The sequence below is a fragment of the Cibotium barometz genome, chromosome 9 (genome assembly GCF_041138505.1).
Source record: "Cibotium barometz isolate CiBa-2024 chromosome 9, ASM4113850v1, whole genome shotgun sequence".
NCBI lineage: Eukaryota > Viridiplantae > Streptophyta > Polypodiopsida > Cyatheales > Cibotiaceae > Cibotium > Cibotium barometz.
Window position 1 is genome coordinate 53,262,870 of NC_141054.1, and position 22,315 is coordinate 53,285,184.

Below are 22,315 nucleotides of genomic sequence, written 5' to 3' on the forward strand. Positions count from 1 at the left end.
TTTTGGAGGATCCTACTATGTATAGGCGCATAGTAGGAAGCTTGATCTACATGACGATCACCAGGCCCAGATTTGAGCTATGCTGTTGGGTTTATGAGTCAGTTTATGCACGTTCCTCGGAAGCCGCACTTGGATGCTGTTGGGTTGGTGAGTCAATTTATGCAGGTTCCTCGGAAGCTGCACTTGGATGCATTGAGATGTATATTGAGGTATGTGAGGTCTACTTTGCGTTGTGGACTATTTTATGAAACTGGGACGACAGAGATATGTGTACATGGATACACAGATGCTGATTAGGCTGGTAGTATCTCAGATATAGAAGATCTACTAGTGGCTTCATGTTTTCTTTGGGGAGTGCTACTGTGACTTGGAGCAGCAAGAAGCAGCCTACAGTTGCTCTATCCAGTACAGAGGCCGAGTACAGAGGTGCTGCTATGGCAGCATGAGAGGTAGCTTGGTTGAGAAAGCTACTTTTAGAATTGGGTCCATCAGTGAATAGACAAGTTGTCATTTTTTGTGACAACATTAGTAGTATACAATCGGCCAGGAACCCAGTTTTTCATGCTCGCACGAAGCATATAGAGGTCCACTACCATTTTGTCAGAGAGAAGGTCTTGGTAGGAGATGTTGACCTTGTTTTTGTTTATGTCAGCACACAGGTAGCTGACATCTTCACCAAAGCATTGGGTACAGAGAAGCTCCGCAGATTCAGGGCTTCGCTTGGTGTACATGAGATGGAGTTAGCTCAAGGGGGAGTGTTGAGATATGGAGCTCATCACACTGATGACCCGCCACCTGGGGGATAGGCCCCACACTTACACCACTGGCATGGTTGGTGAGATCATGGGTGATATGCGGCAGTGGGATGACAGGCTGTGTGACAGCTATATACTAATATCCATAAGCATTTAGAAGCTATGCTTACCAATGTAAGCAATAATTTTGATGCAACCCACATAAATTATCTAGATGTGGATAATGAAGAAATCCTTGAAATTCAAACCTTTTTCTAAGCTCATAAACCTAGCCACCCACCCCCTAGTTCGGGTCACGGCAGTGAGGATGAGGGTCCAACTTCTTTTTTCAAAAACACCTACCTTGTGTATACTAATATCACTAGTAGGCTTCTTAATCCCTATCCAAGCACGCCTCCTACTACTTCTTCACAAGCTAGATGCATCTACTCTTCCTTCTCCCCACCAAAATTAGAATTTCTCACTAACACTCTCGCCCCCGAGGAGATATTGGCACCTGTTCCATCTCCACCAAGGCAACCTTAGGAGGTATGTAATCTGCCTCCAGTTGATAATGTTACACCTTACACTGACAATAATGTTTTGGATTCCGTGACTGCAGAATATGAAGAGTGCATACAACAAGGCAATCCAATGTTAAAGCCAGAGCTTATGGTCAAGGCACTGATGCAGATTATCCCATTCGATCCTACCAGCAAGATTCTTCCAGAGGCATATTCTGCAGTCACCCCCACACGGCAACATTATGTGTTGTACCCTCTCTGGGCCACTCGTCCAGAATTAGAGGAATTACTGCCATTAGCTGGAGAGGGAACATTATGGGCCAATGTCGCAAAACACACAAGGATGGAAAACCCCCATCTCTCAGACTTGTTGGAAATTTGCCTGGTCACTTTCATGATCAGTTATTGTTACAGAAGATGGAGGAGGAAACATCCAGTGCTGCACACCAGAGGTGGATACACCACCATCCACACGACTGAGACCACAACTGCAGGATTTTGGAGTGCAACTTTTATGGAGAAATGAATTTTTAACAGTAATAGAATATAGTAGCATTTACATGAGTGCGCCACCAACATTACGAGTGGATCCACTCTACATGCCTATCAAGAGGAGGTGGACACCGCTGGAGTTTCAAGTTGCAAAAGAAAGGGATTTTCATATCTGCTACAATTTTCCAATATTTAACCCAGCAACATTTTCCACTATTTAAGCACAAAGACAAAAATTGCTCAATTGGATCAGAGCTTGGCAAAAAAAATAGATCCTGCAATTATAGCCAGTGTCAGGTTTATGAAATTATTAGTGGTTCTGATAGACCAACCTAGAGAACCTTATGATGGTTATGAGGCTCAATATCTACAAGCTATGGATCTCCATCAACCACATCATGATAGCTATCCTCACTCCCAAAGACCTAAAATCCATTAATTTGGTAGTGTTCATGGGGTGGCCTTCCCTTCTCTTCTTGTGGAGAGGCTAGTGAAGATGTGATCTCCATTTTTTCAATGTGATCAGGAACTCCATTATTTTACAAGTGCTCAAATAAATCAGGCTTGGGGTGGAAGTACTTTTGCTTTTTCCTTAGGGATAGCAAATGGTACATTCAATAGATTGTGGCTTCTTAAAAGTTGTATATGAGTTGGATAGAGAATGTCTGTAACCTTTACATGCTTAGTCTTAGGATCTAAGTCTTGTTGAGTTTCTTGCCAATGCCTCTCAATTATTTAACTTGAACAATCTCTTTTTGGGGGATATGCTCTTGGTTTTGGTTTCTTGTGTTGTTTTGTTGGCTCCTTTACAATTCTAGTCTCCTTTGGGGACTCTTTTGGTGTTTGTTAAGGCTTTTACTTAGTCTATTCTTTTGGTTTAGCCTTTGGTGTTTCTTTTGCTGTTTCCTTGGACCCTTGTTTAGTTTTTTCCTTGTGGGTTTTCATGGGTTTTTCTTTTGATTGTTATATTAGATTTTCCATGGGTTTGCTTGTGTCAATTATAGTGGGCTTGGGATTGACCATAGTGTCTATAGAGTTAGAGGCATCTTTGGTGTTGTTCATGTACACGAGGTCTTCACCTATCCCAATGTTGTGTTTGGAACTTGTGTTCACTTTCCCACTTTTTGTTGACTTCTTTGTGTTCTCTCTTTGAACCTACTACCAAACTAGCATTCCTCTTTTCCAAGATTGCAACTATGCTAGCCTGTAAATGTGTCATTGCATTCACACCTAGTCAAATATACAGCCGTTGCATGGGCTGATGAGGGTAGTCTTCAATGAAATGGTATATGTCACATCTATTGTGGGATGAGGTAAGAAGTGTATCTGATGGGATAAGATGTATATGGGTTGTGATAGGGCGAGAATGGATGTGATGTAAAAGAATAGATGTGAAGGCGTATGTGGATATATGAATGGGAATGTAGAAATGGATGTATGGATGTGGATGTGGATGTGGATGTGGATGTATGGATGTGGATGTAGAAATGGATGTATGGATATGGATGTGGATGTATGTACATTCATACATCCATTTCTACATTCATTTCTATATGAATGTAGAAATGGATGCATGGATATGGATGTGGATGTGGATGTGGATGTGGATGTATGAATGTAGATGTGGATGTGGATGTATGGATGTGGATGTATGGATGTATGTATGTGGATGTATGTATGTGGATGTGGATGTATGAATGAGGATGTGAAAATGGATGTATGGATGTGGATGTGGATGTATGTATGAGCATGTGGATGTATGGATGTAGATGTGGATGTGGATGTATGTATGAGCATGTGGATGTGAAAATGGATGTATGGATGTAGATGTGGATGTATGGATGTGAATGTGGATGTGGATGTGGATGTGGATGTGGATGTATGGATGTAGATGAGGAGGTAGAGATGCCTGCATTGCAGTTGGCAGGGTATTTGAGGGATGACAAGGAAGTGAAGGCAGTAGGAACGAGTGCTAGTGTAGAAGAGCAGCTTGCATCAGAGCACTTTCTAGACGGTGCACAATCTGCAACCGAACAGCCCACTGTAGTAGAAGATGCGGGGCCATCTTCCCCACACAAGGAGAGCAAGGTGTTGCCAAGGCTTGAGATCAATCTCTTGAGCACCATTGTGGTGGAAGCTGAAGAATACTTATTTCTTCATGACCTTTAAAAGACAACTGGCTTGAGAATGGATGAATGCTTGGGCATTATATGCACACGATGTGAGGTGGACCTTAATACGTCCAACCTCGGTCCTCACCTAGATAGTGCTATATTATCCCTTGGAGAATCTATCGCAGAGACAGTTGCTTTGGTCAAGGAAATTGTGGTTGAGACCGCGGAGCAAGCCCTAGTTCCAGAGGAGGAATTCACAACCTTACAAGACAAGCTAGAGGCTGAAAAGGATACCCTTGCAGCTGGAGTAATGGAGGAGGCCAAAGCACCAAAAAAGGATAAGGCTAAGTCCTCGATTGACCTCTCCGCCCCCACGAGCACTTTGTCAAAAGAAGACATTGAGAAAGAGGTAATAATCGACCTTTTACAACCTAAAAACATTTGTAATTATGTATAGGAAAATATTTTGATTTTTCCTTTGATTGCAGAGGGTGGTTGAAATTGACGTATTTGCTGGGAGAGGCGGTGGCAGCAGAGACCAGGCCAAGGTCTATGGACATGATGCTCTGCGTTGGCGCACTATCTTGGTCGACTTCTTGTGGATGGCATCACCATTATCCACAGGGACTACACCCCTCAATCTGCCTTCACTCTCTTCTTTTTGAAGCCCTCTCTAAGGTGCTTTGTGTAGCCTCTATGGCACAGAGCACCAAATGTATAGTTCTGATTAAAAAATCCCTTGCCTTCGGTGTTTTTGGTTCTGGATTTAGGGGTAAGCTTCTTGCTCGTATAGGTATAGCCAAAAGCATAGGCATAGAGGATCCTTAAGAAATAGCCGAATCACTCCTTGAGCACACTCTGCCCAATAACAAGAGAAGGAAGCTCAATATTGTAAGAAGGATTTTGTAAAGATGATGTATCATTTCTTATTATGAATACAATACAATTTTTGCAAACTTGTTTTCATCAAGTATATCATTGTTTTTTCTAGTTTGTACCATCAATGTTTTTGTGAATGCATCAGAAATGACCCTGGGAGCCTGGGGGAGTAGTGCCAGAACAGTGCGAATTTTGAGCCTGCACCGCTGCTAATGTAGAGCCCGAATTCGCACTGTTTTGGCACAGCTTCCCCAGCCCTTCAGGAGCAATTTTGATGCATTGGATGATAAATAATGTATTTTTACACATGATTAAAGGTATTTTTATCTTATAAATTATTATTTCTCATAATCAATGTACTCAACTTGATTATAAATGTATCAAAAATGATTCTGCGTGGCTGGGGGAGCAGTGCCAGAACAGTGCGAATTTTGAGCCTGCACCGCTGCTGTAGAGCCCAAATTCGCAATGTTCTGGCATAGCTTCCCCAGCTCTCCAGGAGCAATTCTGATGCATTGGATGACAAATAATGTATTTTTATACATGATTAAAGGTATTTTTATTTTGTAAATTATTATTTTTATAATTAATATACTCAACTTCATTATAAATGCATTATAAATGCATTATAAATGATCTTGAGTGGCTGGGGGAGCAGTGCCAGAACAGTGTGAATTTTGAGCCTGCACCGCCACCGCTGCATAGCCTAAATTTGCACTGTTCTGGCATAGATTCCTCAGTCCTCCAAGAGCAATTTTGATGCATTAGATGACAAACAATGTAATTTTACACATGATTAAAGCTGTTTTTATCTTATAAACTATTGTTTCTCACAATTAGTGTACTCAACTTTATTATAAATGCATCAGAAATGATCCTGAGGCTGGGGGAGCAGTGCTAGAACAGTGCAAATTTTGAGCCTGCACCACCGCTGCAGAGCCTAAATTCGCACTGTTCTGGCATAGCTTCTCCAGTCCTCCAAGAGCAATTCTGATGCACTGGATGATAAACAATGTAATTTCACACATGATTAAAGCTGTTTTTATCTTATAAACTATTATTTCTCACAATTAGTGTACTCAACTTCATTATAAATGCATCAGAAATGATCCAGAGTGGCTGGGGGAGCGGTGCCAGAACAGTGCAAATTTTGAGCCTGCACCGCCGCTGCAAAGCCTAAATTTGCATTGTTCTGGCATAGCTTCCCCAGTCCTTCAGGAGCAATTCTGATGCATTCGATGATAAATACTATATTTTTACACATGATCAAAGGTGTTTTTATCTTATAAACTAATATTTCTCACAATTAGTGTGCTTAACTTCATTATAAATGCATTATAAATGATCCTGAGTGGCTGGGGGAGCAGTGTGAATTTTGAGCCTTAACTGCCGTTTTTGCAGAACCTAAATTCACGCACTGTTCTGGCATAGCTTCCCCAGTCCTCCCAGGAGCAATTCTGATGCAGTGTGGATGACAAATAATGTAATTTTACACATGATTAAAACTGTTTTTATCTTACAAACTATTGTTTCTCACAATTAGTGTACTCAACTTCATTATAAATGCATCAGAATTAGTGTACTCAACTTCATTATAAATGCATCAGAAATGATCCTAAGTGGCTGGGAGAGCAGTGCCAGAACAGTATGAATTTTGAGCCTGTACCGCCACTGCAAAGCCTAAATTCCCACTGTTCTGGCATAGCTTTCCCAGTCCTCTAGGAGCAATTCTGATGCATTAGATGATAAACACTATTTTTACACATGATTAAAGGTGATTTTATCTTATAAACTACTATTTCTCACAATTAGTGTGCTCAACTTCATTATAAATGCATCAGAAATGATCTTGAGTGGCTGGGGAGCAGTGCCAGAACAGTGCGAATTTTGAGCCTGCACCGTCGCTGCAGAGCCTAAATTTGCACTGTTCTGGCATAGCTTCCCCAGTCCTCCAGGAGAAATTCTGATGCATTGGATGATAAACGCTATATTTTTACACATGATTAAAGGTGTTTTTATCTTATAAACTATTGTTTCTCACAATTAGTGTGCTCTTCATTATAAATACATCAGAAATGATCCTGAGTGGCTAGGGGAGAAGTGCCAGAACAGTGCGAATTTTGAGCCTACATCGCCGTTTTGCAGAGGCCGAATTCGCACTGTTCTGGCACAGCTTCCTCAGTCCTCCAGGAGTATTTCTGATGCCTTGGGTGACAAATTGGCACATGATAGACACTCCATGTTAAACAAACATAATGACACCGAGACATTGTAAGAGAAACTTAAAATTTTAACTATCAAAAGGTTGCAAATGAAAGCCAGATAGGCTTGTTTTACAAAGGGGGGGTTTGAAACAAAAGAGTTGCTTCAAAAAAAAGGTTAACATCTAAGATCTCTAGATCGTGTCTCGCTCGCCTCGAATGCGCCGAGCTAGTTGCATGTCCTTGGCAGATATGGTAATCCTCTTTGCATGTATTTCAAGGAGGTTGGTGTCTTCAAAAAGCCCAACAAGGTAAGCCTCGGAGGCTTCTTGCAATGCTTCAAGGGCAATCCCCTGCACACGGAACTCTGTTCTATATCATTGGAGAATCTCCTTCACTGTGTGAGCAAAAGGGGCTCTTCTTATCAGCAACTCAGTGTTCCTCTGATAAAACTTGATTTCTTATAGAGCCCTATGCCCTTGGCGCATCCTTCTCCTTGGAGCTCTCTGTGTTGTGTTAGTGCGTTGGCAAGGTTGGGACTTCCTTGGCTTGAAGAGCTTGACCTTTCTACGCTTGTGCGCACTTGCAGGAACCTCCTCTTGGTCTCTCTCATACTCTAAATCCTCCTCCTCCTATTGCTCTGGTACCTGTGTATCAAGTTCCTCCCGGGCAGGTAGGGACCCTGTCCTGGTAGTAGGGTCTTGCCACCTATGGTGCTGCGCAATGTAGGAATGTTTTCATCAACCCAGTCGAATTGCTCATCATTGGTCTCTCTGTCTTGATCTCTGGGGTGGCTGCATTGTGGGGTCTTCTTCACACGCTTGCTCCCACTAGAAGGGCCTACATGTGTGTGCACTGGTGTTGCTGTGGGAGGAGGGTTGGACTCTGGTGATCCCATTGGGCGTGTCCTAGAATCCAAGGGGTCACTCTCTTCTGTGGTGTCGCCAGTATGTGGTCGTTGGGTGCCTTGCACTATGTTTTGTGAAGGCATGGTAACACGTACAATGTTCTTGGTGCGTGCCATATCCATGTACGACTATGCTAACGTGGTGATGTGCTGGTGTCCTTACGTGGGTGTCTACGTAGATCTTGAGCTCAAGAAAGTGAAATGAAAATGAAGTGAGAGAAGGAACTATTAATAGTTTTTTTAAGGGGGAAAAAAAACCTAGCTAAACTTATTTTCTTAGCCTTATTACATCTAGATTTATGCTGGTGCGTGCACAACCCAATGCCTCCCTTGTCTCCTCATTCGTGCACGCCAAGCACCATGCCTATGGGGAGCATTGGTCTGCAACCATTCAAGCCGAGCATGACTTTTTGCAGCCTTGCATGCCTCTTGCGCAAGCTTAGATTGTTGGGCCCGCTCCCTAACCAATACCCTTCCAAAGGTTGTGCGATAAAACCAATTGAACATCTCTTGTAGATAGTTTGTACGTGTTCCTCCTACAGAAGCTCCATCTCCATGTCTTGTATTTTTGAAATAAACCCCTCTTGCTTTATAATGTGATTTCTCCATCCCTTGGGTACTCCACATGTCGAGCGATCCATACTCGTTCATGAAATACGGACCATGCGCATAAACTATGTGCTGCACATGACAATAGAATTTAGAAAAAGTCAAGGTTAAAACACCAGTTTATTTTTTTAGTGTACAACTTACCATATAGTGTGTTGCTTTACTCTCTCCCCAAGCACCTAGCACACTTTTGGTGAATTCTATGATATGTTGTTGGAATGATGCTCGTTCTTGGGCAGTTGTGCTACTTTGATTCACTTTGATTCATAATGTGAACCATGTTGTTGGAATGATGCTCGTTCTTGGGAAGTTGTGCTACTTAAGCAATCGATCAAAGATTCTCATGAATGCATGAAGTGTGCAAAAGTGAATATTCTTTAGTGAAAAATTAATGATGGGGCTCCAATTTGAATTCCTGTTTGGTTCTCCTAGCATATCACGAGACATGACACCTTCCACCCATCTTGCATTTGGTTGTTCCTCATCTTCATCATCAGTTGACTCGGTTGGATCTACTGCATCTTCTTGTTGCTTCTTCCCTTTCTTGGGACCTTTCGAGGCATCTTTCCCAATAGAACCAACCTTCTGTATACCTTTTCCATGTCTTTTTCTGCCTAGGAATATCAATCTGAGAATTGCAGTATGGACAAGGCCATCTTGATGTCGCGCCTTGAGCACAACCCATCATGCATTTAATTGTCTTCAAATCTCCCCCAAGATGCCAATCCACCTTGAACTTTCCTATGTTTTCTACATCTAAAAGTTGACCATCAAGTTGCTTTTTGATTACATCTGTTATCCAGGGAGTCCTTTCAAACATCCATGTCAATACCTCATGTGTCTTCTTCGGTACCTCGAATGCACCAAGCCACCAGACCTCTTTCTCAGATTGCACACTAAAACTTGGTTTGGTAGTCTTTTCCCATGCACAAATCATGGCCTCATTCATGAGCGTATTGCTCATACGTTCTAGCTTCTGACCTTTCACAATTTGGCACTCATCTAGATTGTAGTCTCTCAATGTGAACAAAGATGTTATTGTAAACATCATAGTGAAATTCTGTACTTGTTGTCTTGATTTTCTTTCTGCTCAACCCCGTGTCTAATGTTAGTGTGCCCTCAACGTGATAAAACTATCCTATAGCTCGCTGCACATCATCATTATTGATATGCTTGACATTGTGAATCACCTTGAGTGTAGGAAATAAAGTGCTAGTGATTCCTTGTCTTAGAAATGCATCTTTTACAACCTGAAGGATTGCTTGGTGCCCTTTCATACTGATTCCAGCCGCATCACAAGCATGTTGAATTAATGAAGAATCGATGGAGGTGGTAATCTTGCTCACTACATTGCTGACAACAGCTTGGCGTATTTTAGGATGATGAGGGTCAGTAATAATTGAGAGAATATCCTTGGTATTCAGAATGGCTTTGACCAAATCCTTCCATCCCTCATTAGAACGACACACCTCTTTTTGCAGAAAATTCCTGGCAGAACACAAATCATGACTATTTTGTTTAAATCACTGAGTGCATAATGAAAGTTTATGTTACTTACTTTGTTGTACGAATCTGTTTCTTCCGTGCTCCACCTTTAAACGCAAGAGATTCTATACCAGCCAATGTCTTTTTGTGTTCACGAGCACCATTTGGCATTGCTTTGAGTCGTTTGATAAGTTCCTCTAGCCTTTGAATCTTTGCATCCTTCTCCACATTCTCTGCGAGGATCTCTTTCATTTTATCTGATGATGTTTTAAGTCCTTCTTGACATTGTAAAAGGCTGAATAGTGATGCTTGCAATTGAGATTGGAGAATATGGGTTTGCCAAGCTCTACTTGTAGTCAATCTTCTGCAGTATCCTAACAAGCCAAGCTCTCCTTCACCAACAAATTGCATAAAAGATGATAAATTACGGAAAGGAGGGTTTGCTCTTAATGGAGGGTCAACTGGATAGAGATGCCCATCAACCCAAAGATGATAAATTGCGGAAAGGAGGGTTTGCTCTTAATGGAGGGTCAACTGGATAGAGATGCCCATCAACCCAAAGATCTACATTTTCCTCCTTAGCTATCCTACGAGCCTAGACAGATTGTGCATCAGTAGGATGGGTTTTTTTAGAGTTGCCATACTCTTCAGGAATACAAATGTGTAAATCAACCTTCCGTTTTCTAGCTTCACAAGGGGCTATACACACAGCTTGCAAAGGCTCCATAGCTAAGCAGAGGAAGAAGCTAAAGCAGAGAGAGAGAGAGAGAGAGAGAGAGAGAGAGAGAGAGAGAGAGAGAGGGAGTCAGTGAGAGAGACTGTTAAAACTTTGCTGGGTTTAACACAAATCTGTTTTTCTAAGTAAAAAATGATATTTTTGATGTACAAATATACTACCATAGAGTTTTTCATCAATAAATTACATTTATGAGAAAAATTAAAAAATAATAATTTTTGGGGTCCCCATAATTTCGGGATCTGACAGTTAATTATGTTTATGGGGTTGTGGGGACCTGACAGTTAGTTATGGATATACTGGCTCCTGACAGGCTTCTGACGTGACCCTTGAATTACAAGCTTTTTGGAGGGAAAAAAATTATTTTCATCATACATATTGGTTGGGTGGTGTTTTTTCCACCTCAAAATGTAAAAAAATAAAAAATAAAAAATTTTCACTTTTTGGGGTCCACCTTAATACGAGAATGTTTTGCTGATGTGGAAGGGAGATATGGTGGGAGTTAATGAGAAAGGAGATTTCAAACTGAAAAGAAAGATTCAATTTATAGAGAGTGAAGATAAAAAATTCAAAAAGTAAGAGAGAAAGTATGAGAAAAGTCAAAAAGTAAGAGAGAGAGAGTATGAGAATATTCCCTTTAAAAAGTGAAACTAGGGGGTATGGCTGATGTGGCAAGGCAAAAAATAGGGGTCATCATAGCCTTTGTCTCCCTTAAGCCCAGCTTTTTAAGCTCTAATCCCTTAAAATTAGGAATCCTTAGGAGGCCCTTTTTGGGTCCAAAATATTCCTAATGAAGCTACTTATTCTTGAGAAACAATATCAAATTCCCAAACTCTAATAGTGTTAGTTAGCTTAGTAGTTCACATTGCTAGTTAGCATTCCATAATGCTAGTTAGTTAGGAATTCAAAGTGCTAGTTAGTTATTTAGGAGTTCAAAGTGATAATTAGCAGTCCCCACATTGCTAGTCAGTTCACAGTTATAGCTAGCAATTCATATTTCATAGTGCTAGTTAGTTAAGAGTGCAAAGTGATAATTAGCAGTCCCCATAGTGCTAGTTAGCAGTTCACAGTTATACTCTTTACATTGAACAACACACACACTATTCTGAATGGACTTTCTTAAGGAGAGAATTCTATTTCCATCCACGAGCATAGCAAAACTCCCTTGCAACATAGCCACTAACCACGCAAAGAGGCTTAATCATATATAACTCAAACTCCTCAACCAATGTCAAAATGTGGTTGATGATTTATATTTCATACATATGTGTTTTATGTGTGCGTGTGTTATTTGGAAATAAAATATATATGTAATTGATTTTTTAAAATATACAATATTAAGCAAGTAATCGTGCAACTTTATCAACCTCAGGTCCTCTCCTTTTCAAAGTAGTGGGTGTCCCAATGCAAGATAATATTAGAGGCATTCCGCCAAAATGAAATATCCTGGGGACATTTATATGGACATTTAATTATAGCTTATTATAAGAGGATCTTATTATAACTTAATATTTAATTATTTTAGTATAATAAATTATGTATAATGTGATAATATCATATATTGGCATTTAGGGTACATTATATAATATTATATAGTATTACACATATTTTCTATATCCTGTATTTAAGGATACTCAAGGAAAGTGAAGACTTAGTTAGAAGGATGAAAGCTTGTCCAAAAGGTTCTTATCCATAGATACATGTGTCAATAGATCCATTGCCCCACTGCATGTCAATATATACATATGCATTGTTGAGATATTGAGCTCAACTAGTGTTGTGGAGATTGATGACTTGCCTGGGCGATAACTTCCAAACTTATGCTAGATTATGGTTGATATGCCACCAATGGGAATAATAGACTGTGTGACAACCATATTTGGATTACTAGAGTATGGCATAGTTATAGCACTGGCTCATAAAGTCGGGTTCACAATATGGACCGACCATTGTATTACTTCCCCTTATAGTATGTACTCTAATCTCTGTAGTTTTAATGGTTGTAGAGAAGAGAAGAAGATTTAAGAAAATTCAACCATCTATCTCTCTCTTGTGGCTTTCTCTCTTTTGTGTTTGTGTTTGTGTTTGCTTACAACAAAGAACTCAAGCTCTCACTGTCCACTGCATTCTATTTATGGTATCAGAGTTCTAGTTTGTGTGAGAGCTAACTTAGGATGTAAGTAAGAGGCAAAGGCAAAATCAAAGAGGGAAAGAGATGGAACACCTTTGGTAGTTGTGAGAGCTACACATAGATAGAAAAGTCATTGTCTCAGATTGAGGCATCCTCCTAGGTGAAGGAAGAAGACCATATTGTGTATAGTTAACTATGTTAATTCTTTTTTTCATTTTGGTGGCGATTCAAGCATATCTCGGGTCCTGTTTTGGCTCTATAAGATTCCCGTAAAAAGAGGCACTTTGTTGATTTTTATTGTATTTCCCAATTTCTAGTCAAAGAAAAGCTGCAAGAAAATATTGGTTACAGGAGGATAGTCTGTGCAGAGAATTCTAAGTATTGCAAGTGTTTATGGATTTATGTTTACATAACTGGTTCATATACAGTGGCATTATAATAGGTTGATAGTACCGTTATTGAAGGTTATAGATTTGTTGCAAGTGCAGAAAGTTTTTGCAAGCAATGTTTGGTGCAAGTAAAAATATTTGGCAATCTACCATAGATTGTGAGCGAGAAAATATCTTCCAAGCATGGAAGTTCAGGATGACCAATTTTCTTATGAGAAAAGGATGGTTCTCTGGTGTTACAGTGTGGCAACAACAACAATGGGCTCTTCATCTGCCATTGGGATAATTAATATCCGGTGATTAGTTGTAAGGCGGAAGTTCATGAGTCTAGTCGGTTGTGCCCCATCCATCCTCTTCGAGGAGCACTTCTTCATGCATGGTACTCATGGTAGGCATAACATAGAGCTTCCCTTTCAAGGTGTTATTCCCAATGTAAAATTGCATGTGGTTTTGAATGTGTCTACTCCTTCAACTTGCGCATTTATGGGTGTCAACAACAATTATTGTAGTGTACTCCAAATTGTGTGGGACATGAGGTTATGGCTAGCACCTTTGTTGAGTGCAAGCTTGTGTTCTAGGTCAAACTTATGGTTATGCCCAGCCAGATTCTGGCAGGCTTCACCTCCCACTCCTCTTCTTTTAGGTCCACGATTTGGGCCATGCTAACTAAAATATGGCGATTGTGTAACTTTTCTTGTCTAGCCTTAGTTTGTTCGGCCTCTCATTTTAGTGTAGCTTCTTTTATTTTCTCTTCTTTTTTTTTGATGAATTGCCTTCAAGGCATTCATAGTAGTTAAATGGTCGTAGTAGTATCGATGTTTGCTATCGTTGTGAAGAATATTTGTATCTTGACGTCGCTAAGTGTTTCAATGCATGTAGATCCTAGTGAGGTGAGTTCACACATAAGGAAAGTTTTCATCCCTTTATACTTGAGCTTGTTCTTTTGGTTTTTTGTGTTGTACAACATGAGAACTTTCCTTGAGCTTTTCATCAAACCATTTCTTGCATCTCAGCTTTTCGACTATTATTCCATAGATGGCATGCAATTTGTCTTTTTCCAAAGTTTAAATAACTGGTCAGTCTGTACATTCTCGATTAACCTTTCCTTGATGATAATTCTTATGCTTGGCACTAAGAATTCCATAAGCATAACAATGTTTGTGTGTATGTCAAGTTAAAAGGTGTTATAAGCAGCTGCTGGTAACTTTTGTTTCTAGTCATTGCATGAGGCCTCCACAGTCTTGGGGTCATGATAGCATAAATATGTTCTTGTTAGGAGAATGTCCATAGTTGCAAGAACATGCATCCAATTTTCAGTGTCTATTGACTTTGGAAGTGAGGCAACCTTTAAGCTTTCACATTCCTCATCCAACATATTGTGTCATTCTCTTCTCTAGTCTCTCTTTCTTCCCTCTTTTTTCATACTCTTCTCTTCTCTTTTTTCTTTCTTCTCTTCTCCCTCTTCCTCTCTCCCTCCTCCCTCTCTCTCTTATCTCTTCTCTAGTCTCTCTTTCTTCCCTCTTTTTCATACTCTTCTCTTCTCTTTTTTCTTTCTTCTCTTCTCCCTCTTCCTCTCTCCCTCCTCCCTCCTCCCTCTCTCTCTCTCTCTCTCCTCTCCCCTCCCTCCTCTCTTCTCACTCTTCCCTCTCTCTTCTCTCCTCTCTCTCTCTCTTCTCTTCTCTTCTCTCCTCTCCCCTCCCTCCTCTCTTCTCACTCTTCCCTCTCTTCTCTCCTCTCCTCTTTCCCTCTTTTTCATACTCTTCTCTTCTCTTTTTTCTTTCTTCTCTTCTCCCTCTTCCTCTCTCCCTCCTCCCTCCTCCCTCTCTCTCTTCTCCGTTCTCTCTCTCTCTCTCCTCTCCCCTCCCTCCTCTCTTCTCACTCTTCCCTCTCTCTTCTCTCCTCTCTCTCTCTCTTCTCTTCTCTTCTCTCCTCTCCCCTCCCTCCTCTCTTCTCACTCTTCCCTCTCTCTTCTCTTCTCTCTTCTCTCCTCTCCTCTCCTCGTCTCTCTATGTTCTCTTCCCTCTCTCATCTCCCCTCTCTCTTCTCTCATCTCCCCTCTTTCTTCTTTCTTCTCTTCTCCCTCTTCTCCCTCTCCCTCCTCCCTCTCTCTCTTATCTCTCTTCTCCGTTCTCTCTCTCTCTCTCTCTCTCTCTCTCTCCTCTCCTCTCCCCTCCCTCCTCTCTTCTCACTCTTCCCTCTCTCTTCTCTCCTCTCCTCTCCTCTCCCCTCCCTCCTCTCTTCTCACTCTTCCCTCTCTCTTCTCTCCTCTTCTCTCTATGTTCTCTTCCCTCTCTTCTCTCCTCTCTCTCTCTTCCCTCCTCTCTCTCTCTCTTCCCTTCTCTCATCTCCCCTCTCTCTTCTCTCCTCTTCTCTCTCTCTCTTCTCTCCGTTCTCCTCTCCTCTTTCTCTCTTCTCACTCTTCTCTTCCCTCTCTCTGCTCTATCTTCTCTCTTCTCTCCTCTCTATGTTCTCCCTCTTCTCTCTTCTATTCTCTCTATGTTCTATTCTCTCTCTCTACTCTCTCCTCTCCTCTCTCCTCTCCTCTTCTCTTCCCTCTCTCTGCTCTATCTTCTCCTCTCCTCTCTATGTTCTCCCTCTTCTCTCTTCTCTCTCTTCTATTCTCTCTATGTTCTATTCTGCTCTATCTTCTCTTCTCTCCTCTCTATGTTCTCCCTCTTCTCTCTTCTCTCTCTTCTATTCTCTCTATGTTCTATTCTGCTCTATCTTCTCTTCTCTCCTCTCTATGTTCTCCCTCTTCTCTCTTCTCTCTCTTCTATTCTCTCTATGTTCTATTCTCTCTCTCTCCTCTCTCCTCTCTTCTCTCCTCTCCTCTTTTCTTCTTTCCTCTCTATGTTCTCCCTCTTCTCTTCTCTCCGGCTCTTCTCTTCTCTTCTCTCCTCTTCTCTGTTGCCCATAGTGAGCTCACATGTGTTCCATCTGCAATATCAGAGTATATTGCAGATGCTAGTCTGGTATATTGCAGATGCTAGATGCTACATGTAAGCATGGGTGGAAAGCAGTGCAAATCATCTCATTAAGGGTAGTAGATTCATTATAATGTTCAAGAGGATGTGAGAAGCTACTAACAGCAGGAGGTCGGCTGTTGCCCATAGTCCACACCAGTATATATGTGACACAATAAAGGGTTAGCCATTAGTAGAGTAGTAACAACAAGCTTTGGCCCCTGCATATATATACAGTATAAGATCACCCTTCACAAAGGAGGGATTGAAACAAAGCTGCCTATATTGAGTCACAAACAACCCCACAAGTCGAGGGAAAATCTCAAGCCTTACACAATTGGTCTGGTTACAAGCTAACCATATTTACAAGGTGCCTGCCCTTTAAAAACAAGGTAGGCTCTTCAATTACTCTCTCTCTCTCTCTATATATATATATATGTGTTTTGTACATCTCATCTCCTCTTTGAGGATGGTTTATAACAAGAAAGAGTATGAGCCCACCATTACCATAGCCAAGGGCTAGCTTGTTAACGTACTCTCAAGCAAAAAGGTACACACAATCGTTACTTTTTGAGATTATTGTGATGATAGAGAAGATGTCAGTCATGTTTTCTGGGGACTTAAAGAGTTCAACCTTTGGAGCCTATGCTCTAACTCTCCCATCACATCTTCTTGATGCTTCAATCGATGATTCGCCAGGGAATGTGTCGTCATGACCCCCAGTTTCTCAAATGCTGCCTGAAAAAATGAAAAAAAGATGATCAGCTTGAATTTGCTAATCAAAGACACAACATGGACTTAATCATACATGTTAGGCTTTAATTTGCTAAGTACTCATACACAATAGGCTTTGATATGCAAATTAAAGGCATAAATATGAACTTAATCATGTATGTGAGGAGGATGATAACAACTTCAAATCATACATGTAAAACAGAATTTGCTAATCAAAGTCATGATATGGATTATGATGCAAGCCAGGATGATAGTGGCAGTACCTTTAAGAGCTTATCAGGGTCATATAATCCACGGGTTGTCTGATGGAAGGTGTTGATGATTTCACCTATATTGTGCTTGGTCAAAAGAGCATCTTCTTTTATCTGCTCACATCAAGCTTTAAACCACTTTAGAATTGAAAAAATGCAAAGCCAAGCACAACCCCCAAGAGAGGTCTCACTGGTTATAGACCTGACCTTAAAGATGGCCAAGGCAGTTCTGAAAAGAACCCTTGCACCTTCATTGAAAAGCACGTCCCAAACACGCATTACCGTCTGCAAGCATATGAACAAAGAGAGTAATTCAGGCAACAACATGCTATATGCCCTATGTATCACAAGAGAAGTCTGCCCCGTGTGTGTGTGTGTGTGTGTGTGTGTTTTTCTGGGGGAGGGGGTGGGAGGAGGATTGTTGAGCTAACAACTCAGGAAAGAGCCCGTGAACATGTATTACAAGAGACAGAAATTACCTCAGATGGTAGACTCTTGGCAAAAAGGCAGAGAAACCACTCGGTAATGACAAGTGAGACATCAAAACCAACATGGTCTAGGTGTGCAGCCAGCCTATAGACACCCAAAAAAAGAGAGAGAGAAGCAAAATCTTATCCAAATTCATGTCTAAGAAATGGGTACATTTTGTGACCCCCCAAAAAACTAATAACAAGTGAAAAAAAGAAACTAATAACTGACCTTGGACAATGTTTTTCCAGAAGATCCTTGAATACCCTTTGTTCAACATGGCAGCCGGAGAGATCATCACTATAGCAGTCTTTTACCAGGATGTTCTCCAACAGCACTGCTAGCATCCAGAAGGCTGCCTCCTCATTTTTCATCACCAACAGCAAGAGTGCTGCTACATAATTCATGCCCTGCCATGAAAGCACACTGATCTTAGGGTGTTTCTTGGACACCCATCTACTGATGGCCGGGAGGGTTAATGATGATCCCCCGCCGTGAGCACCAACCTTCCCCTGTCTTGGGTGCGGCAGCCCATTGCCCGAATGACAAAGAGGTAGCATGCATCCCATTCGCAGCATTACATATGTATATATGCATGTATGTTTGTATGTATCATTGCAAGTATGTAGGTAGGTAGGTTTGAATCAAAATGCCATGTGCCTGCAATGGGAATGAACGAGCACACAGCCCATAGCTGCGCAGAGCCTGTTGGAGTGTCCAGCCAAGGCTATGAAGGGAATGTATATATGTATGTAATGTATGTGTGCATGTATCAGTGTATGTATGTAGGTAGGTAGGTAGGTTTGAATCGAAATGCCATCTGTGCCTATAATGGGAATGAACTCACTTGACAATAGCCAACTCGTGAATCCCGAAAGGAGTAGGCTACGAGCATACGGCGCAGAGCTGCATGACCTGCTGGAGTGTCCAGCCAAGGGTGTGAAGGGAAAGTCCGAGCAAGGTCCTAAAAAATACACAAAAGTTCATAAACAAGTGAATCACTCTGTTTTGAGTCTTGCTTTAGCATGCAGTCGATCCATTTGGGAGGGGCTTGGGGCAACTTACTTGATCTATTTGCAGAGTTGCAGCAGTGCTTTTCCCCTCAACAGCAGAGGTGAGATCTGTATAGTAGCTATGGGGGACTGTGGAGCTCTTCTTAGCAGCCCCAGAGACTGCCATCCACACCTTTGGTCTCAGCTCAGGGGGCACCCCTTTCCTAATCAGCTTCTTAAGCTCAAGGCAATCAGCCAAATTAACAAGGTTAATCTCAGAGTAGCATGATATACCAGGCTCTAAATACCATCCAGGCCCTTTGTTTGCCTCCCATAGCCACCATATTTTGCCCTGGTTGTTCACCCTTTCCTTGACATCTTTAAGGGTTTTGGCCTCCTCAAAGGTCACCATTACTGTGAATTTGTAGAGATCCACAACCTTTACTGTCATGATCTTGCTTGAAGAGCTTGCCCCTCTCCATCTCCTCTTCTGCAGTCCCCATCTCTCTGATATATGTGCTGTTAGAGTCATTTTTGGGTGTAATTTTTCACTTTCTTGCTTAACCTATTATTAAGCATCTAATGACCCATCAAAGAGAAATACATCAGAAGCTGTTAAAACCACGCTAATCTGTAAGATTTAAGGGTAGAGGAATAGATTGATGCAACGATCCTGATGAGATTAAATCAATTGGGATCATTTGAACAATGCACACTTAATGATGGCTGAAGGCTAAGGAATACATTATGAGAATGCACTAATTTTTGCCAGTGTGACGGCGTTCAATACTCAGCAATTGTGAGGTTTAATAATGAGATATATGAAGAGCCGAATTCTAACCGTTAATGTGTACTAGTGCAAGCCAAGCGCTCCCTCTGCTGTTGTTGTGACTTGTTCCTAACGTTCATCAACGCAGAGTCCAGACAGCACGAAACACTAAAAACTCTGTAAAAAGATGTGCCAGAAAAGCGGAGGGTGAAAAAAAAAGGTGTTCAGTCAACGACCCACCAAAGTGCAGGCTACGAATCATCTGTTTTTGTTGAGATCATTTAAAAAAATCTGGTTAATCTTAATTTCTCAAAAAGGATATTAAAGCATTGCCATTTTTCCACGCTATAGGATTGAAATTACAAGTTTATTGACAAAAAAACAAAAATAAGTACCCAAAAAAATTTCTGGAATTAATTAATTATCAAGAGAGAAATAAATATATTATTTTTATTTCTCTCTTGATAATTAATAATACTAATAAACATTATATTATCTAGAGTTTGTGATGTATTTATCTACCCAAATTTGGATACAATGCGTTTTAAAAAAAGGACGTGTCATTTTCTTTTGACCGTTGCTAAATGGCTTCCACTTGGCGTCATCACTCTTGGCCGGCCCCCTCTCAAAAAAAACACGAAGAAGAATTCAAAGCTTCATTTTGAGCTACGTCTACACACACATACACGTGTTTTTATCTGCAAACCCACACACCCACAAGCTTGGAAGCATTCCAAGCGTCCTTCCTTATCCCTCCCACATGCCAAGTCTTCTCAAGCTTTCCAACACCTACTTTGAGACCTTCCTTATCCCTCCCACATGCACATGCCAAGTCTTCTCAAGCTTTCCAACACCTACTTTGAGACATTTCTCTTGACTTCTATGCTGATTAGCATGTGATCAAGAGTTATAAAGCTTTTAAGATTATGGGCAAAGATGAGCATGTAAGAAGACACATATGTGCTCTCTTAAAAGCTAGAAAAGAAGCCACAAATTTTGTGTGCAATTAAAAGAGACTCTTGGCATTTGATAGTTTGTAGGGCACACCACATATGATTGTATGTCACTAAAACCTACTTTTGTGAACACTAAAAACTAGCAAACTACACATGTCTACAAAAAATAATTGGTTCAGAATACCAAATTAGTATCATCTAATAAAAAAAGGAGTGGTGGACTTCTGAAGCATCCCACTAATCCTTGGTGATTTGTGTGTGTGCGTGCGTGTGTGTTTGCTTGTAAGGAACTCAAGCTCTCCCTCTCCCCCACATTCTCTTTATAGTATTAGAGCTCCAGTTCATATGAGAGCTAAAGAGGAAAGGAAGAGGCCAGAACAAGCCAAGCAAAGAAGCGGTACATGGGTAAGGGTACTTCCCTTACATGGGTAAGTGGTACATGGGTAAGGGTACTTCCATCTCTTTCCCTTTAATTTTGGAGCAACATCTTTGATAGCTACGAGAGCTATAGGAAGACACCTTTGGTAGCTGTGAGAGCTATACTAAAGTCATTGTCTCATATTGAGGCATCCTCTTACGTGAAGTGTTAACCATAATGGTTAAGATTACTTCTACCATTTTCAATCAAAGCGTGGTTACAATTCATGTAATTCATTTTTATGTAAACCGTGCTAAGCACTTTATGTAAAAAGATATGGGATGACTGAGCTTACGACATGTGTAATGCTGGCCATGAGCTACAAAGCCTAGGTGTACATAGAGCTAGAGAACCAGTTTTGGGCCCCTAATTGTTAATGGGCGGCTAGCCATTGTAAAAAGGAGGTCATGTATATAAGTGACTTAAAGAAAGATGAAAAGGATACAATCCCATTATCACATTTGAGTCTTCTTCTTCTTCTCTCTTGCTCTCTTGTGGTTATGGTGGTGAGCTTGTGTGTTGATGCATGCTTGCTTGCTTGATTGTTTGTGAGTGTGTGCTTATAGGTGATGCTCTCTATTTTCTCGCCCTTCTCTTCTTCTCCATCTCCCTTCTCTCTTTCTCCCTCCTTGCATATATGAAGGCATTGAGATAGGAGTTGAGCTTTCCATAGCTCCTTTTGTTGCTCTCTACCTAGCAAGTGGAAGCTCCGCTTGGGTGACACAAGTGGTGGTGGAGTGATCCCCGAGCAGCTTCATATCGAGGAGTTAACCCTCATAGGGTTGGCCAAGTGCATGTTCCTGAACCGACCCTTGCATCTTATCTCTTCTCTTCCCTCCTTCTTCCCTCATGCAAGGTGAATGCTCATTCAGGTGAACATCTTTGGCACCGTTACCGGGGATAACACTTAGCTTAGGGTCCTTCACAATCTCTTCCTAAGCTAGAGACTTATCTTGCCCGGATGGAATGCAAATCCATTGGTTGTAGGAGTTTGATATGAGTTGCTTGTTTGATTTGTATTCTTTTTGTTTTTCTTGGAACAATGGAGTTGCAAATGAAGCATTGGGAGCAATAGAAGCTTCAGACATTGAAGGCAGAAGCAACAAGTAAGTGCCCTAATTTTGCCATTGATTTTTGGTTTTATCTTCAAGTAGATAAAAAAATTTCATGTTAGCTTAATTACACCATTAATCTTAGGATAATTACACCATTAATCCTAAGATATTAGGTTAAACTAGGCATTCCTTGCGTCGTTAGATAGCTTAGGACTAGCCTAAGCTATGCATAACAAGAAAAACTCAAAAAATCATCACTAAGGGAAAAAATCAAGGAAAAACCAAGCGCAACTTACTCTCGGGTTGTAATGAATGCCCATTGACTTCACATAGGTACAATCACTTCCAGTTTAAGAAGCTCTCCAAATCTAATCCAGAATGGAGAGTAATGGGCATTAAAAGAGCATAAATGTTGTGCAACTGACTCTATTAGGAGAATATTTAGAGTCGGTTGGAGATACACCGTTTCGCTATTAAGACACCTTCCTATCAGGAGAATATTTAGAG

At 41.0% G+C, this 22,315-nt stretch overlaps 1 protein-coding gene across 2 annotated transcripts; it reads right to left on the reverse strand.

Annotated features, from left to right (window-relative positions):
* Positions 1–16,470: 16,470 nt before the first annotated feature.
* On the reverse strand, positions 16,471–19,583 carry LOC147635702 (uncharacterized). 2 transcript variants are annotated; one of them, XM_086803100.1, is made up of 8 exons: positions 19,452–19,583; positions 18,684–19,117; positions 18,466–18,582; positions 17,850–18,028; positions 17,630–17,723; positions 17,358–17,435; positions 17,163–17,264; positions 16,471–16,902 (listed from the first exon to the last, which is right to left on the reverse strand). In XM_086803100.1, exons 2-8 carry the CDS (start codon positions 19,059–19,061, stop codon positions 16,768–16,770), a joined length of 1,083 nt encoding a protein of 360 aa, XP_086659226.1. In that variant the 5' UTR covers positions 19,062–19,117; positions 19,452–19,583; the 3' UTR covers positions 16,471–16,767. The 2 variants fall into 2 exon arrangements, with proteins under 2 accessions (XP_086659226.1, XP_086659225.1); XM_086803099.1 differs by having other exon boundaries at positions 18,684–19,568.
* Between the last annotated feature and the right edge of the window lie 2,732 nt (positions 19,584–22,315).

Bases quoted from the DNA above. Each gene is read 5' to 3' on its own strand.
- LOC147635702 (XM_086803099.1), bottom strand. From the start codon at position 19,142: ATGACTCTAACAGCACATATATCAGAGAGATGGGGACTGCAGAAGAGG. The intron at 17,724-17,849 runs GTCAGTTATTAG...GGGTGTCTATAG, and splicing joins CTGGAAAAACATTGTCCAAG to GCTGGCTGCACACCTAGACC. The intron at 17,265-17,357 runs GTCAGGTCTATA...TGATGTGAGCAG, and splicing joins CTGCCTTGGCCATCTTTAAG to ATAAAAGAAGATGCTCTTTT.